The sequence below is a fragment of the Aythya marila genome (assembly GCF_965140915.1).
Source record: "Aythya marila genome assembly, chromosome: 29".
Taxonomy (NCBI): domain Eukaryota; kingdom Metazoa; phylum Chordata; class Aves; order Anseriformes; family Anatidae; genus Aythya; species Aythya marila.
In genome coordinates, this window is record NC_139070.1 from 1534422 (window position 1) to 1551007 (window position 16586).

Here is a 16586-nt window from a genome sequence, read left to right on the forward strand (position 1 = left end):
CAGGCCACGGGGCTGTCCCCAGGCCTGATTTCGTCTCCTTTTCAGCAAGCGAGGCCGGGGGACCTGCTGAAAACGGGACCGAGGAGATCAGAGGCTGCACCCCGATGGCTCTCCGGCTCGGCCGGGGGGTGCCAGGCAGGGAGGGGCCGCGCAGGAGAGTGCTGATCCCACGGAAAGGGGCGCAATTACCCCAGCGCGCCTGTAATTGTGGTTTCGGGAGCCGTTGCGTCTTGGAAAGCGGCAGCGAGGCTCTGGGGCTGGCGCTGTCGTGGGCTCCAACTTTCCTTCCCCTGGGGGAGGTTTGGGGCCGCTCAGGGACCCTGCTGGGTGCCCCCCACCTCCCGCAGCCTGGGTTTTGGTGCCAGCACGGGGCAGCTTGGCACGAGGTGGAGCTACAGGAGATGGAGCACCAGGGGTGCCTTGCGTTCCCAGAGGCTGCTCGCTCTCTCCCCAGGCTTCCCGCAGCCCCTCTGCCTCCTGCCCCCTGTCCCTGCTCCTTCCCAAGGCCGGGAGGACTCATGCAGGCGGTGTCCGAGCCTCCGAGGTGGTGCCAGGCAGGAGGAGAAGCCCCGGAGGGAGCGCAGGACGCGGGGAGGTGGTTTTGGGAGGTGGTTTTGGGGTCCCGTGAGCGGCTGCGTCGCGTGTCCCTCCTCTTGATCCGTTCGTCTCCTCTTTCCACCAAAGACCTTGAGCATCCCCTGGGGCTCTCCCCGAGCCCAGTGGCGGGGCTGGGCTGGGAGAAACATTTTCCTGAGGCCAGGCAGATGAGGGGGGACGGATGGGTGCCAGCTGCCGATGCTTTCCAGCGCCGGGCATTGGTTATTGCCGAGAAGGGAACAGGTCCCGGGTCCTGGTGGTGCCTTGGGGTCGCTCCATCCACCCGACCCCGCTCTCCTCCTCCGCAGGTTGAGCAGCCTGTCTTCCCTGGGCGATTCGTCTTCGGAGCGGAGGTCCCCCGGGCACCGCCGCCAGCCCTCTGACTCCTCCGAAACCACAGGTAGGCTGCGCTGCCCCTCGGCGGCTTCTCCAGGATGGTGCTGAGCACCCAGCGGCACCCAGCAGCACCCGACACTGGTAGTGCCTCTCATCCACCCCCGGGGCATGGCTGGGGAGGGAAACGGGGTGTCAAAAAGCCCCTGGGGGGCTGCAGAAGAGGGGGTGGCTGCTGCTGGTGCTGCTGCTCCTGCTGCTGCTGCTGCCAGGGGGCCCAAGGAGGGGCTGTGACCCCCGAAACCGGGTGCACCGGGGGATCCGAAGCTCGGAGCCTCACTTTTTATTCCTCTCCCGTCCCTCCCCAGGCCTGGTCCAGCGCTGCGTCATCATCCAGAAGGACCAGCATGGCTTCGGCTTCACGGTCAGCGGCGACCGCATCGTCCTGGTGCAGTCCGTGCGGCCAGGTGAGGGGGGCGGAGGGGACGGCGGGGGGGACCCGCAGCCGGGTTCGGGAGGTTCCCCCGGAGAAGGGAGGAGGTTTTGGGGTGAGGCTACCCGGGGACAGCGCCAGGTTAAGGCCAGGGACCCCCCCAGTCCCCTCCCCGTGCAGCCGGCGGGTGGGTGGCTGGGGAATTCCCTTCGGCAAGCCCTGGGTAAACACAGCCCCAGCAGCCCCGCGGCTCTTGGCGCTGTGCTGCAGGAGACGCTGCCGCTTCTGCCCTATAATGACTTTGCAGGGTGGCGGGGCTGGGAGCAGCAGTTTAGACAGACAATGAGCTGCTTATTTTACAGCGGATGTTCCCACCTCCTCCCTCCTTCCCCCCCCCCCCTCGCCCTTCTAGCCCGAAAGCCAGGAAAAATGAGAATATAGGGAAGGGAAAACGCTGCGAGTTTGGAGGGCAGGGTAGCGCCGCGGCTCCTCTCTCCTGCACCAGGGGCTGCGTGGAGAGACCCCCCCTCGTCCCAGGGGGATGGGGAGGGGGACGGGGACCCTCAGTGCATGGTCAGGGGTGCGTGGGTGGCCCGGTGAGGACAGGGGGGGACTCGCAGACCCCCCGGGCTCCTCCAGCTGCCAACAAGGCGAGCGCTGAAGCCGGAGGAATCCCGGCAATCCCGTGGACTTTCCACTCCCCGAGCTCGCTGCCGTGTCTCGGGTCCTTGGCCCTGAGTCGGGAGCTGATGGAAACATTTCCTCTCGGTTTTGGCTGGGGAGAAAAGAGCATTTTTCGCGTCTTTGAACCTCCACGGCTTTGTTACAGAGCCAGGGAGGGGGAGAGGAGGCAGAGCAGCGCTGCTCCTCCCGGGCCCCGCTCCTGCCTTTGGATGGAGGCGGCTCCGGGGACGGGCAGGAGACCCTGGGGATGGGGGGAGCCCGGATTTGGGGGTGGGGGGGTCCCAGATCCAGCCAGGGCTGGAAAAGGCTGGGGCTGGGGGGCTGTGCCACTGCCCCGGGTGACGTCCCCGTGTCCGCGCTGTGTGGCAGGAGGAGCAGCCATGAGAGCCGGGGTGCAGGAGGGCGACCGCATTGTCAAGGTGAGCACCCCCGGCCCCCCCCTCGCCGCTGCTGCCCCACACACCCCAGCTTAACACCGCTCCTTTCCTCCTCTCCTCTTTTCTCCTCTCCTGGCCAGGTGAACGGCATGATGGTGACCAACAGCTCCCACCTCGAGGTGGTCAAGCTGATCAAGTGTGAGTACGGCCGGGGGTTGTGGAGGAGGTGGGGGGGGGGGGGGGGCACGATCTGCCCCACGGCAGGGAAAACGGGGCCCTAAAAAAAGAGAGCCCAGGCAGAACCAGCAGCTTCTCAGTCCTGCCCCTGCTGCTGTGGTTTTCCCCCTGGGTGGAGGGCACCGGGGTGCCTCGAGCCTGCTGCTGCCCAGAGCTTTCCATCCCTTTTTGTTCCTGGGGAGTGAGGCTCGTTGTAAATCCCCAGCTGTGAGGCCTAAAGATGGGGTTCTTGGGGAAAAGATGAGAAAACCCGTCCTGGTCCTTCCTGCACAGGCTCACGGGGACGGGGACACCGCCACCGCGGTGCCGTGATGCTTGCCCGATGTTTGGGGTCCAGGCAGTGAATAACACATCTCCTTCTCTCCCTTCCCTTCCCTTCCTGCTCCCGGCTCCTTCCAGCTGGTGCCTACGTCGCTCTGACCCTCCTGGGCTCCCCCCCGCCGTCGGTGGGGCTCTCCAACTCGCAGCAAGACGTCAGCACGCCGGGGGCTCCCCGCGTCGCCCCCGCTTGCCCCCCGCCACCTCCACCCCCTCCGCTCCCACCGCCGCAGCGCATCACCGGCCCCAAACCCCTGCAGGTCGAGCACCCTCCCCGCTGCTGCCCCCCTCCCTGCCCACCTCCCCCCCTGCGTGGCCAAGGGGGGGGGGGGGAGATGTGCAGAGCTCAGCCCCTCTCTCTCGTGCCCACCGTTGCAGGACCCCGAGGTGCAGAAGCACGCCACGCAGATTCTCCGCAACATGCTGCGGCAGGAGGAGGCAGAGCTGCAGGTACGGCGCGGCCACGGCGCTTTTCCTCCAAGGAAATCCTCCTCCCGGGGTGGGTTTTCCCTCCCCCGGGGGGCACCTCACCTCTCTCAGCCCCTCATCCCAGCTCGCAGCATCCCAAAGTCTGCAGCGTCTCCACCAGGCTGCGCTGGCATTTGGGGAGAGGGAGGATATTGGGGTGCTGACCCGCAGCACGCGGGTGCCCTCTCAGCCCGCTGACCCCTTCAGCTGCTCCTTTTCCCTCTCCCCGCGTGTTGTGGGATGAGCTGATGGGCTCGGGGTCCTGCTGAGCATCCTCTTCTCTCCTCTCAGCGCTTCTACGAGGCCTACAGCCGCAACCCCGCCACGGTGGTGGAGGAGCAGATCGAGGGGGCGCGCCGGCGGGTCAGCCAGCTGCAGCTCAAAATCCTCCAGGAGACCGGCGGCTCCGTGGTAGGGGAGATACGCAGGAGTTTTGGGGGGAATTAACAGAGTTGGGGCGTCCTGGTTAAGATTCGGGTGTCCTGGGGCTGCAAGTGGCCAGGCAAGGTGGCGGAGATGTTTGTGCTTTCCCAACTTTTCTGCTGTGGGTGGGAGCTGCTGCAGCTGGGCGTCCCCTCGCTCCATCCCCGGGTGTCCCCACGCGCTTGGTGGCATCCCAGCACCTCCTCTCCTTGCAGGATTCGGGGCGGCTCTGCGGGGACTCCGGCTTGGCCGCTTTCAGAGCAGCAGAAGGTGAGCGGTGCTGGCAGCTCGGCCCTTCCCCGTCCCGCTGCGTGGGGCAGTCCCAAACGCGGGGCTCAGCCTCGTCTCCGTTCCCAGGCCGCCTCTCGCTGGACTCTCAGGACGGTGACAGCGGCTTGGAGTCGGGCACGGAGCGGTTCCCCTCCGTCAGCGAGGTGAGGGCGAGCCCCAAACACTGCCGGGGGGGGGGAAAATGGGGTTGGAAACCCGCTGCCCCTCACCTGGGGGGGCTGAGGAAGGCAGCGAGGCTCAGACGGAGGGCGCTGTGCACCGAGGATTTGGGTTTGTGGTTGTGATTACTTCTTCACCTTCTGAGCCAGCTGAATTCCTCGAAACGCAGTCTCAGCTCTGAGTTTTTGGGCGATGTAAGACAGATCCTGAAATGCAGCGTACCCGGGCTCGTGGTCCCAGTCTTAAATCCCTCCCAGCAGCCCCAGAGCATGGATGTGGTGTCCGAGTTTCCCCAGACCCATTGAGAACGGGCTCTGGGGGTCTCTGAGCTGGAAACTGCCCCCGAGACAGCCCCAAAAATCTCAGCCGGGTGGGCGAGAGCCGCTCCCAGCCCCGTCCCCTTTGTCACCTCGCTGTCATCCCCAGCAGATGTCCCTGAACCGCAACTCCGTCCTCTCCGACCACGGCCTGGACAGCCCCCGCACCTCCCCGGTCATCACCTCCCGCCTCTACCAGCACCACCACCGCCGCCAGGGCTCCGACACCCCTTTCGCCCCCACTGCCGAGCAGGTAGGACGGGGACGATCCTGCCCTGGGGGGTGGGCTGGGTGCTGGGTGCTGGGAAGGACCCTGCGGGCGTCCCTGCGCTCCCCAAAGCCGGTGCCTGGCTCCCAGCACCGTCCCCCGTCCTCCCTGCAGGGATCGGAGCGCACGGGACGACCCCTCATCATCGGGCCGGAGGAGGATTACGACCCGGGGTACTTCAACAACGAGGTAGCAGCGGCCAAACTCCTCTTGGCTTCATCCCATCTCATCGGGGGCGGCTGGATGGGTTCAGGGGACGGGGCTGGCACCCCTCCCACAGCCTTCCCTTTGTTGCCAGTGTCTGGAAAGTGGTGGCATTTAGAAATCCACCCGAGGAGGGTTTCAGCCGTGCTGCTGGACCCCACTGCCCCTGTCACCCAGCCCCTGCTGTCACCTCTCCCACTTTGGGGACAGGGATGTCCCCAGTCGAGCCAGTTGTGCCGCTCCAGGGTCGGTCGGTGGTCCCATTGGGGTGGGAGATGGGGAGCTGGGGTTGAAGGCAGCGCTGAGCTGCGGGGTGGGGATAATCCGGAGAACTCGGTTCCTTCCCTGCCTAACCGCTGCTTTCTCCCCCGGGTCCTGCAGTGCGACTCCCTCTTCCAGGACCTGGCCAAGCTGAAGTCGCGGCCGGCGCACTTGGGGGTCTTCCTGCGCTACATCTTCTCCCAGGCCGATCCCAGCCCCTTGGTAAGACCTTACAGACACCAAACGGGGGGGGGAAATATCCATGGGGCAGCGTGTTCGGGGTCCTCCCCACCTCCCTGGGGTCCCGCAGGGCGCTGATGTTTTGCAGAGCGCCCTGGCAAAGCGCAGGCTCCGCGCAGAGCTCCGGCAGCCGGCTCCTGCTGCAGGCAGCTGCCAGCCAGCCGTGTCCCCAGCTGTGCCTGCGGCGAGGGGAAAGCCCAGTGTAGGGTTACACGGCCTCCCCTTCCTCCCAGGCGTGGCACGGGGAGGGTGCTGCCCTCCCCGGACCCCCGCCATCGTTTCCTGTTTTACGGCCGCCGTCCGGCCTTACCGAGCGTTTTCACCTTCCTGCCTCGAACCCGCTGACCACCTCCGCTCTCCCCCCTCCTCGCAGCTCTTCTACTTATGCGCAGACGTGTGCCAGCAGGCGGCCGCGAAGGATTCCCGGGGCTTGGGAAAGGAAATCTGGAACATCTTCTTGGAGAGGAACGCGGTGAGGACCGGGGCTGCGAGCCTGCGCGGGGACGGGAGGCGGGAGGGGAGTCGGCTGCAGAGCCAGCCTCGCACGGCGGTGTCGCGCCCCTTGCACAACGGCCCTGTTTGTAACGGCGTTCTCGCCGCTGCCGTCGCTTTGCTGGTTCCTCTGCATTGCGTAAGGCGCGTGCCCCCGCGTTGCACAACGGCAGCGGCCTCAGCACCCGACAGCTCGGGGCAGGAGGAGCAGGAGGAGCAGCAGGAGCATCCTCCTGGCAGCAAGGATGGGGCTCGGGGCTCTGCCGTTAGCCCTCCTGGGGCACCTACTGCTTGGAGGGAGCAGGTTTCACTCCCGCTTTCACTCCGGAGGATTTTGTATTTTGGGTGCTGAGTGCCGGGCGTTTGTGTGTCTGGGAGCGTTGAGGCTCTCAGCTCGTGGCTGCAGCAGTGCCGGGTGGTGGTGCAGGAGCACGGGCACCTTCCCCAGCAGCTCGGCGCTGGTGTGAGCGTGGTTTCAGCACCCCCAGCCCCTTCCTGCCCTGCTCGCTGCGTGGCAGAAGCGGTGCTGAGCTGCTCGTGTCACCTTCCCTCCCCAGCCTCTCCGAGTGAAAGTGTCGGAGCAGCTCCTGGCTGAGATCGGTGAGTGAGGAGGGCGAGGCTCTCACAGCCTGCCCCGGGGCAGCCAGGGGATCCTCTGCGCCCTTCCCTTCGGGCTGCGGTGCCACCAGCTGCCCTCTTCTGTCACCCAGAGACTCGCCTGCGGAACGGGGACGATGTCCGAGCCGCCCTCTTTGAGGCTCAGGAGATGGTGATGCCCGAGATCCAGGAGCAGATCCAGGACTACAGGTGGCCCAGGGGCACAGAGCTCCTCGTGCTTCCCCCCCCCGCCCCGGTGCCTGCACCCGGTGCCCGGGCTCGCGGCGCTGAGCCCCGCGTGTGTCCGCAGGACGAAGCGCACCATGGGCCTGGGGAGCCTGTACGGGGAGAACGACCTCCTCGACCTGGACGGGGACCCCCAGAAGGAGCGGCAAGTGGCCGAGAAGCAGCTGGCCCAGCTGGGTGACATCCTGTGAGTGTCCTGCCACCTCCCCGGCCTTACTGGGGGAGACTGGGAAAGGAGAGTGTGGAGCGGGAGCTGGGCGCGCTGGCATCGGGGGGGACACGGGGGGGAGGAAGGGCTCGGAGCTGGGAGCACCCCACTGGGGGCCGAGCAGGGGAACCCCTTCCCAACGAGCTCTTTCATCCCTCCCTGTCTCTCTTTCCAGGTCCAAATATGAAGAGGACAGGAGGTGAGTGACCCCTGCACGTGGCAGGCGTGCACCCAGACGCGGCTGCACTGCGGGCGGTAGCTCAGGAGGCAAAAAGGGGGGGGCTCAGACAGGAGGTGTAGGGGCACCTTGTCCCCGTGCTGGCCCAGGGCACCCTGTCCCAGTGCCGTGCGTCCCCGGGGGCTCTCGGGGTGGCCCTGGGGAAGCAGCAGGGTGAGCACTCACCTCAGGGTTCCCCAGCTCACCCTCTCGAAGGCTTCCTGCCCTTCTCCTCCCTTCTCAGCCATCACCTCCGGGCACCCCGCACCCATCCTGACCTCGTTCACCCCCTCCACCCCGCACCGCTGCGTCCCGGTGCCTCACCCCCAGCTCCCACTCTGCTCTCTTCCAGCTCCCCCATGGCCTTTGCCCTCAGCACGTACATGAACCACACGGGCATCCGCAGCCGGGAGCCGCGCGTGGCCAGCGCCAGCGAGAAGGCGCAAGCCCTCCCGGACAAGGACAAGTGGCTGCCCTTCTTCCCCAAGGCCAAGAAGGTGGGGGGCTGGCTGGCTGGCGTGGCAGCCCCCGGGGATGGTGCTGCCCCCTCCCGAGGTCGGGGTGACGCCAGCGTTCCTCTCGGGTGTCCCAACAGAGCAGCAGCACGAAGAAGGAGAAGGATGCCATGGAAGACAAGAAGCGCAACCCCATCCTCAAGTACATCGGGAAGCCCAAAATCTCCTCCCAGAGCAGTGAGTACCGGCACCTTCTGGGACACCGTTTCACCACCGCCCTGCTGCCAGAGGAGACCTGCAGCCACCTGCCTGCCCTTGGCTCCCCTTCGCCCGCAGCAGGCACCTCTCAGCAGCTCCCCCGCGCTCTCCTCCTCCAGCCGCCCGCTGGAATCCCGTTATCTGGACCGTCCGTGCTCCCACCTGGCTTTGAGGGGAGCAGGAAGGGATCTGAGCTGAGCTCTCCCCTAAATTCATCCTAAATAACCCCATCCTGCAGGCCGCCACGGCCCAGGAGCTGCTGGGGTGGGCTGGGATGGTGGAGAGCCTCCGCACGTGTGCCTCCAGCCGTGTGTGTTCCCCTTCCTCCCCTTCTGCTTTCAGTTCTCATGCCGTCAGCTCACTCGCTCCCTCCCTGCCTCCTTCGCCGCTGAAACGCAGGATTGATTTGACATCTCATTTTTGTTTTTTTTTTCCTTTCAGCATTTCATGTCCCTTTGTCCCCTGTCGAAGGTAAAAGGCCTCTTCTTTTATTTGCCATTCACCTCATGCGCTTGGTTTTGGTTTATCCCCCCCCCGAGGCACCCAGCGTTGGGGCGGGAGGAGGGCGCGCGCGCTCGGGACGTCTCCCCGCTGCTGCCCGCTGGCCTTGGGGACACCCCCGTGCTGAGCTCCTGCAGCTCCTCCTGCCCATCCTCACCAAGGTCCCTTCCTCACCTTCGCCCCAGCAGTCAAACCCGGCAATGTGAGGAACATTATCCAGCACTTTGAGAACAACCAGCATTACGAGAGCCAGGAGCCCGGCACGCAGCGCCTCTCCACCGGCAGCTTCCCCGAGGACCTGCTGGAGGCTGACGGGTAGGGTGGAGGCTGCCGGGTGCCCTCGGTGGTCCTGGGGGCTCTTTCTGGCCGGGACCCTGAGTTTTCCTGCACGTGTGCGTCCCTAATGCCATGTGTGCGTCCCTGGTGCCTCTCCGGGCTCGGCCTGACTGCCCCCGGCTTTGTCTCCCCGCTGCAGCTCCCGCGCCGAGGTGAAGCTGGGCCGCTCGGAGAGCTTGAAAGGCCGCGAGGAGATGAAGAAATCTCGGAAAGCCGAAAACGTGCCCCGGTCCCGCAGCGACGTGGACATGGACGCCGCAGCCGAGGCCACCAGGCTTCACCAGTCGGCGTCGTCCTCCGCCTCCAGCCTGTCCACCAGGTGGGAGCCGCTGCTGGAGCCCGGGCTGGGGGGGGATCTGGGTTCCCCATGGCCTTCAGGAGGGATTTGGGATGCTCAGGGGCCTGAAACCTCCCCCTTGGGCTGAGAAAAAGCCTCCTGGGCAGGCTCCGTCGGTCAAGGCCAAGCGAATGGGACGGTGGCTGCAGCACCCGGCTGCCCGCAGAGCTCCGGGGCTGACGTTTGTCATGGGAAACGGGGGGAAATTGGGTTTAATCTCGTGGAAAACGCTGCAGGGTGGGCAGAGGGGGCTCGCGGGTGATGCTCCTGTCCTTTTTCCAGGTCGCTGGAAAACCCCACGCCCCCCTACACGCCCAAGATGGGACGCAGGTGAGTGGCCCGGCCAACGCTGCCATCGCCTCTACCGCGCCGGTTTCCTACAGAGCAGGAGGGGGTCACTGTAGGGGGGACCTGGGGGGGGGTCAGAGGGGCTCTGCCTAGCTTCTTCTCCCTTCCCACCCCCGGGGCCTTGCCAGAGCACAAGGGGAAGCGACGCCCAGGGCTGCCCCCGGGAGGGAGTCCCCGGAGATGCCTCCGGCTTGGCGCAGTCCCGCTGCGTAAAGGTCAGCTCCCCGTCCTCGGGGGGTAGGGGGCACCTCTGTTCCCTTGTGTCTCACGCAGGAGCTTAATGGACCTATGTAGATGGCTGCTGGGGGACCTAGTCTGTTAGCTCGAGAGTCAGAGGCTTGTGCTTCTTGTGCTGAAGGTCCCGGGTTCAAGCCGAAATAGGGCCCAGGTAGATATTGGCTGTGCTGGGAGTGCTGCAGGCGGGCTCGCTGGCTGCCGCGGCCGCGGCGTACTCCCACCGCGCCGCCTTTCACCCACCCAGGAGCATCGAGTCGCCCAGCCTGGGCTTCGGCGTCGACCCCTTCCTGCCTCACCTCCTGGAGGACGAGCAGGGCCAGCTCTCGGACCTGGAGCCCGAGCTGGACTCGCAGAACTGGCAGCACACGGTGGGCCGGGAGGTGCTGGCCAGCCTGCCGCAGAAGGAGATCGACCGGCAGGAGGTGATCAACGGTAAGGAGCCGGGGGTCTCCCGCCTCCATCGCCACCTCGGGGGGGTCCCGGGGGACGTCCCCAAGCCCCCGCCTGCCTCTCGCGCAGAGCTCTTTGCCACGGAAGGGTCTCACCTCCGCATCCTGCGGGTCCTCGACCTCCTCTTCTACCAGCGGATGAGGAAGGAGAGCCTGCTGTCCCGCGAGGAGCTGGCGCTGCTCTTCCCCAACCTCCCCGACGTGATCGAAATCCACAGTGAGCCTCCTCCTCTCTCTCCCCCGCAGAGCTGGCGGCACCGTCCCGTCCCTGCCCTCTCGTTCCCCTCTCCTGGTGGCTCTCCAGAGCCTGTTAAATTCGGGGATCTGCCGGTGCCCCCCTCCGGGATGCCCGAGCGTCGCCAACCTTTGCGTGGCGTGGTTGAGGGGCAGGCGTCGGTGCCGCGCTCCTTGGCAGGTTCCCTTCGAGCAGCCCAAGCTCACTTCTCGTTTTCTCGCATCCTCGCCCAGATTCTCTCTCCGAATCCATGAAGAAGCTCCGGGAAGAAGGACCAATCATCAAGGAAATCGGGGATCTCATGCTGTCTCGGGTAAGGAGGGGCGGCTGCTGGGGACGTCTCCTCCTCCGTGAGGATGGACGGGGGTAGAGGGGGCTCTGTGGAGCCAGGGCACTGGGGTGGACGAGCTCTGGGAGAGCCCTGGATGGGGTCAGGGAGGGGAGGGCCAAGCCTGGGGGTGACTGAGCCCCCCCCTCTGTGCTCCCCCCCCCCAGTTTGACGGCCTGGCCAAGGAGGAAATCCAGCAGGTGACTGCGGACTTCTGCTCGTACCAGTCCATCGCCCTGGAGCTGATCAAAACCAAGCAGCGCAAGGAGACCCGCTTCCAGATCTTCATGCAGGTTGGCTCCTCTCCTGGGCTTCTCCTCGCCCCGGGGCTCTCCCGGCTCGCCCCCGTGGCACCTCGGAGCCTTCATCCTCTTCCTCCTCCCGCCCTAGGAAGCAGAAAGCAACCCGCAGTGCCGGCGCCTGCAGCTGAAGGACTTGATCATCTCCGAAATGCAGCGCCTGACCAAGTACCCGCTGCTGCTGGAGAATATCCTCAAGCACACCGAGGGTAGGGGCTGGGGGGTGCTGGGGGGGCACCGGGGGGGCACCGGGGGCCGTGCACACCTCAGGCAGCTTTGGGCCGTGGGGCTCGTGCCTGTCCCTTGTCACCCAGAGCCAAAACTGGGGGCTGTGGGGAGGCCGTGCTGCTTTCCAGCCAGGCTGGGAGGGCACTGGAGGGAAACTGGGGGGAAACTGGGGGAACTGGGGGGAATCCATCTCCTCCTGACCTGCACTCCGCCGTCGCAGCGGGCACCTCGGAGCACGACAAGCTGTGCCGAGCCCGGGACCAGTGCCGGGACATCCTCAAGTACGTGAACGAGGCCGTGAAGCAAGCGGAGAACCGGCACCGCCTGGAGGGCTACCAGAAACGCCTGGACGCCACCTCGCTGGAGAGGACCAGCAACCCCCTGGCTGCCGAGTTCAAGGTAGCCCCCAGCTCCTGGGGGGACCCGGGGGGGGGTCACCCGGTGCCGGCCACGCTCATTGCAACCGTCTGCTCCCCCCCCTCAGAGCCTGGACCTCACCTCCCGGCGCATGATCCACGAGGGGCCGCTCACCTGGCGCATCAGCAAGGACAAGACCGTGGGTACGGACCTTTTCGGGGAGGGCTTGGGAACCCCGAGCCTTTCACCCCCCTGGCCCCGGTGGCATTTTGGGGACTCTACGAGGCTGGGGCAGCCGGGGACAGCGTGCCCACGGGGTCACCATCCCTCGTGGCTGCGAGGAGCTGAGCCCCCCCGCTGTCCGCAGACCTGCACGTGCTGCTCCTCGAGGACCTGCTGGTGCTGCTGCAGAAGCAGGACGAGAAGCTGGTGCTCAAGTGCCACAGCAAGACGGCGCTGGGCTCCTCGGACAACAAGCAGAGCTTCAGCCCCGTCCTCAAGCTCAACTCGGTGCTCATCCGCTCCGTGGCCACAGGTAGGGCTTTGGGGACCCGAGGCGGGTGGCGGGGGGACCGCCGTGTCCTCCAAGCACCCCCACCTCCTCTTCCTCCTCCTCCTCCTCTCGCCCCTCTCCCCGCGCAGACAAGCGAGCCCTCTTCATCATCTGCACGTCGGAGCTGGGCCCCCAGATCTACGAGCTGGTGGCGCTGACGTCCTCCGAGAAAAACACGTAAGGAGGAGCGGGACGGGCGCTGGGAGCCGGCGGGGACGTGGTGGGGGGGGGGGGGGCTCCTTTGGGTGCGCCCCCCCCAGCCCCAGGAGCTGAGGGTGCTGCTCTGGGCCGCCCAGGTGGATGGAGGTGCTGGAGGAGGCGGTGCAGAGCTCCACCAGGAACGCCACCTTCCCCCCCAAGCGCCGGACACCCGAGCCCACCCGCGCGACCCCCTCCAGGTGAGCACGGGGGGGGCCTTACTGGGAGCCCAGTCTGTGCTGGTCGGCACTGAGGGGGCGATGCCAACACGCCGCGGGGTCCCTCAAACCCACAGGGCTGGGGACGCGGCGCCCCCCCTGCTCCGAGAGCGGCTCGCTGGGGACCTGGGGGTGGCCACCATGGCCCCCAGCCCCTTATCACCGCTGCCCCCCCCCGCCTAACCCCCTATTTCCACCCTCGTAGCCTGGTGTTGCCGGATTCCGACGTCTCCCCCATCCTGTCCCGAGGCTCCAGCTCCGCGGCGGAGGCAGAGGAGAGCTCCTCAGGTGAGCCCCCCCCCCAACCCCCGAGCTGCCCCATCCCCGGGGTGGGGGGCGCAGCTCCGAGCCCTCCCCCGTGTCCCCGTGTCCCCGCAGCAGACGACAATCCCGCCGAGCTGCTGGGCCGGGAGAAGCCCCCGGCGCTCCCCCAGGAGCCGCACAGCAGCGAGGTAGAGGAGGAGGAGGAAGGGGAGGAAGAGCCCACGGGGGGGGCCGGAGCCCTCCCGCAGCCCACCCCGCTCTCGGCCGAGGGGCTGGCAGAGGCGGCCCTGGAGGACGGTGAGCACCCATGGGGAGGAGCTGGGGGGGGCCCTAAGGGAGCGGGTGCTGGGCCCGGCACCCAAAAACGGCCTTTTTTCCCCCAAAACCCATATCCCAGTGGAGAACCTGCGGCTCCTGCTCCTGCGGAGGCTCCTGCCCGGCCGCGACGCCGAGCCCGAGGACGACCTGACCCCCACGCCGTCGGTCAGCGGGGGGGGCCAGGGCTGGGACTCGGTGCTCTCCAGCCAGGATTCGGCCTCCCAGGAGGTGCTGGCAGAGCCCCCGGCGCCCCCCCAGGAGCCCAAATCCCGAGCCAGCTGGGGGGACGCGAGCGAGACGGGTCCGGCACCGGAGGAACCCGGCGCCTACAAGGTGGTCCGGAAAGGTAGGGGGCTGCTGCCTGCCCCCCCCCCCCCCCAGCACTGGGAAGGGACCCCCCCCTCTCTCCCATATCTGCCCCTGGATGCGATTTGGGTGCTCGCTCCCTGCTTGCATGAGGTGTGCTGGGTGCTGGTGGGTGCTGGTGCTGGTGGTGGGTGCTGGTGGGTGCTGGTGCTGGGGTGCTGGTGGTGGGTGCTGATGGTGTCAGGATTGGGGTGCTGGTGGTGGGTGCTGCTGGGTGCTGGTGGTGGGGTGCTGATGGGTGCCAGGATTGGGGTGCTGCTGGTGGGTGCTGCTGGGTGCTGGTGCTGGGGTGCTGATGGGTGCTGGTGATGGGATACTGATGGGTGCCAGGATCGGGGTGCTGGTGGTGGGGTGCTGGGGAGTTGATGGGTGCTGGTGGTGGGTGCTGGTGCTGGGGAGCTGCTGGGTGCCAGGATTGGGGTGCTGGTGCTGGTGGGTGCTGCCGGTGGGTGCTGGTGGGTGCTGATGCTGGTGGTGGGACGCTGATGGGTGCCAGGATTAGGGTGCTGGTGGTGGAACGCTGCTGGTGCTGGGTGCTGGGATGCTGATGGGTGCCACTTTTGGGGGTGCTGGTGCTGGGGTGCTGCTGGGTGCTACTGGTGGGGAGCTGCTGGGTGCTGGGGTGCTGGTGCTGGGGTGCTGGTGGTGGGACACTGATAGGTGCTAGGATTGGGGTGCTGGTGCTGGGGTGCTGGTGGGTGCTGCTGGTGGGTGCTGGTGCTGATGGGTGCCACTTTTGGGGGTGCTGGGGCGCTGCTGGGTGCTGGTGGTGGGGTGCTGGTGAGTGCCAGGATTGGGGTGCTCGTGATGGGATGCTGGTGCTGGGGTGCAGATGGTGCTGGGTGCTGGTGCTGGTGCTGGGTGCTGGTGCTGGGTGCTGGTGCTGGGTCCCGCTCACCCCCCCCCTCCCGCCCCCCCCTCTCTTTCCGGGGTGCGCAGCCCGGGCTCAGGAGGGTGCCCCGGAGGCCACGCCCTCTGCAGGCAGCAGCCAATCAGACCCCGAGCTGCAGGAAGGAGGCGGAGCTCGTGTAGATGGTAAAGGGACCCCCCCTGTGCCCCCCCCCCCAATTCCCAACCCCGGGGGGGGGTCTCCGTGTCCCAGGAGCTGTCCCCATGTCCCCAGCAGGGACGCGCGGCCCCGTGATGGGGGGGGCACCCCCGAGTCCCTGGGAGCCCCCCAAAGGGGACACGGGGAGTGGGGGGGGGGGCACATCCCCCCTGGGGGGGGGGCACGACCCCAGGGAGGGGGGGGGGTCGTGTCCCCAATCACCGTGCCCCCCCGGTGGATGCCACCGAGCCCCCCCACATCCCCACTGCCCCCCAATCCCATGGCTGGATCCTGCCATAAATCCCCCCCCCCACTCCATGGGGCCACCAGGCCCCCCCCCCCAATACTCCCACCCCCCCCCAATCACCCCAAAACTGCTTCTCCCCCCCCCCCCCCCTCCAGGCAACTACTTCTACGTCAGCATGCCCCTGGGACCCCCCAAGCCTGCGCCGCCCCCCAGCCCCCCCCGGGGCTCCCCCTTCCAGGACCCCCCCTCCTGCCTCAGCACCTCCGAGCCCCCCCCGGAGCCCCTCGGCCCCCCCCGCGACGTCGACCTCATCTTCCGCACCATCGAGCAGCTCACCATGAAGCTCAACAGGCTGAAGGTGAGCCCCCCCATCGCGGTGTCAGTGTGTGGGGGGGGCTTTTTGGGGCCGGGGGGGCCACCCCCAAACCCGTGCCCCCCCCCCTAACTCCGTGCCTTTTCTCTTTGTGCCCCCCCCCCCAGGGCCTGGAGCGAGCCCACCGGGAGCTGCTGCGCTCCCTGGGCCACGGCCCCTCGCCCGACGCCACCCCCGGGGGGGTCCCGGGGATGGGGGGGTGGCTCCAGCGGCCCCCCAGCCCCGAGGGCGGCAGCCCCCTGACCCTACGGAGCCTGCAGGGCCCCAGCGCCAACACACCGGGTGAGTGGCGGTGCCTGGACCCCCCCCCCAGCCCATTTTTTCCCCGTGTCCCCCCCCCGTTATCCCCCTTTTTACCCTTCTCTCCACCCCCCCCCACCTTTCCCATGCCCCCACCCCATTTTTTGTCCCCTTCTCCCCCTCCCCTCGCCCCCCACCCTCTTCCCACTGCCCCCCCCCACCCCTTAACCCCCCCTCCCTCTCACCCCCTTTTCCCCCCCCCCTCTTTTAGGCTGCCGAGCCCCCCTGGCCGAGGACCCCGCTCACACCGCCGACCTTTAGCCCCGCTGCGGGGCGTTGGGGGGGGGGGGGGAACCTCCCCCCAAAAATAAATCACTCAAAAGCCGTGTTGGGGGGGGGGGGTATGAAGCTGCCTGCCAGCCCCCCCCCCACACACACACCCCCTGGGGGTCGGCACCGAGCGCGAGGACCCTCGAGCCCCAGGCTGCCGGGGGGGGGCTCCCACTGGAAGGACGGAGCGCGGGACCCCCGCCCGCCCCCCCCCTCCCTGCATGGCAGCCCCGGCTCGACCCCCCCCGGCCACCCCCTGCGCCCCCCCCCTCCCCGGCCGCGAGAGCTGGATCTAGTCTGTATAAATGCACTTTGTTTCGTTCCTCTCCGTGCTGCGGCCCCCCCCGCGCCCCCCCCAGCCCCCAGCTGCCTATAAATATGTACGTACGTGCCCCCCCCCCGCCGTGTAAATAACCCCGCGGCCCCCCCCGTCTGTGTGTCCCCCCCCCCCAGCACCCCACAGCCAGGCAGGGGGGGGCCCCTTGTCACCGCCCGCCGAGGGGGGGGGGGGGGACAGCCGGCGACAATCGGAGGCAGCCAGCCCCTGGGGGGGGGCCCTGGCGAGGGTTGGGGGGGCTCCTGTGCCCCCCCCCCCTTCCATCATCCCCGTCCCGCGCGCGGCGCTGGGTGTGGTATATATATTATATATAATAGAGCCAAGCCCGACCGGTTGCTGTTCAATCCTGTGCACGG

At 67.5% G+C, this 16586-nt stretch overlaps 1 protein-coding gene across 6 annotated transcripts; it reads left to right on the plus strand.

Moving 5' to 3' along the window:
* The first annotated feature begins 780 nt into the window (after positions 1–780).
* Positions 781–16567, plus strand: ARHGEF11 (Rho guanine nucleotide exchange factor 11). 6 transcript variants are annotated; one of them, XM_082780667.1, is made up of 40 exons: positions 781–997; positions 1299–1397; positions 2417–2466; positions 2565–2622; positions 3061–3239; positions 3358–3429; positions 3739–3858; positions 4086–4140; positions 4228–4304; positions 4747–4890; positions 5020–5094; positions 5491–5592; positions 5984–6082; positions 6660–6702; positions 6813–6909; positions 7010–7132; positions 7329–7352; positions 7723–7867; positions 7966–8062; positions 8525–8554; positions 8770–8899; positions 9060–9239; positions 9540–9587; positions 10087–10274; positions 10362–10508; positions 10760–10839; positions 11022–11147; positions 11245–11362; positions 11602–11780; positions 11866–11941; positions 12106–12273; positions 12381–12468; positions 12588–12689; positions 12913–12995; positions 13086–13268; positions 13369–13635; positions 14595–14690; positions 15106–15308; positions 15431–15605; positions 15835–16567. In XM_082780667.1, exons 1-40 carry the CDS (start codon positions 796–798, stop codon positions 15882–15884), a joined length of 4578 nt encoding a protein of 1525 aa, XP_082636793.1. In that variant the 5' UTR covers positions 781–795; the 3' UTR covers positions 15885–16567. The 6 variants fall into 6 exon arrangements, with proteins under 6 accessions (XP_082636793.1, XP_082636796.1, XP_082636795.1 ...); XM_082780670.1 differs by having other exon boundaries at positions 13089–13268; XM_082780669.1 differs by having other exon boundaries at positions 8773–8899.
* The last annotated feature ends 19 nt before the right edge of the window (positions 16568–16586 follow it).

What these genes read in the sequence shown, in the direction of transcription:
- ARHGEF11 (XM_082780667.1), top strand. Translation starts at nt 796, where the DNA reads ATGCTTTCCAGCGCCGGGCATTGGTTATTGCCGAGAAGGGAACAGGTC. An exon ending in CCGGCCCCAAACCCCTGCAG is followed by an intron (nt 3,240 to 3,357) that starts GTCGAGCACCCT and finishes CCACCGTTGCAG; the next exon opens with GACCCCGAGGTGCAGAAGCA. An exon ending in TGAAGCTCAACAGGCTGAAG is followed by an intron (nt 15,309 to 15,430) that starts GTGAGCCCCCCC and finishes CCCCCCCCCCAG; the next exon opens with GGCCTGGAGCGAGCCCACCG.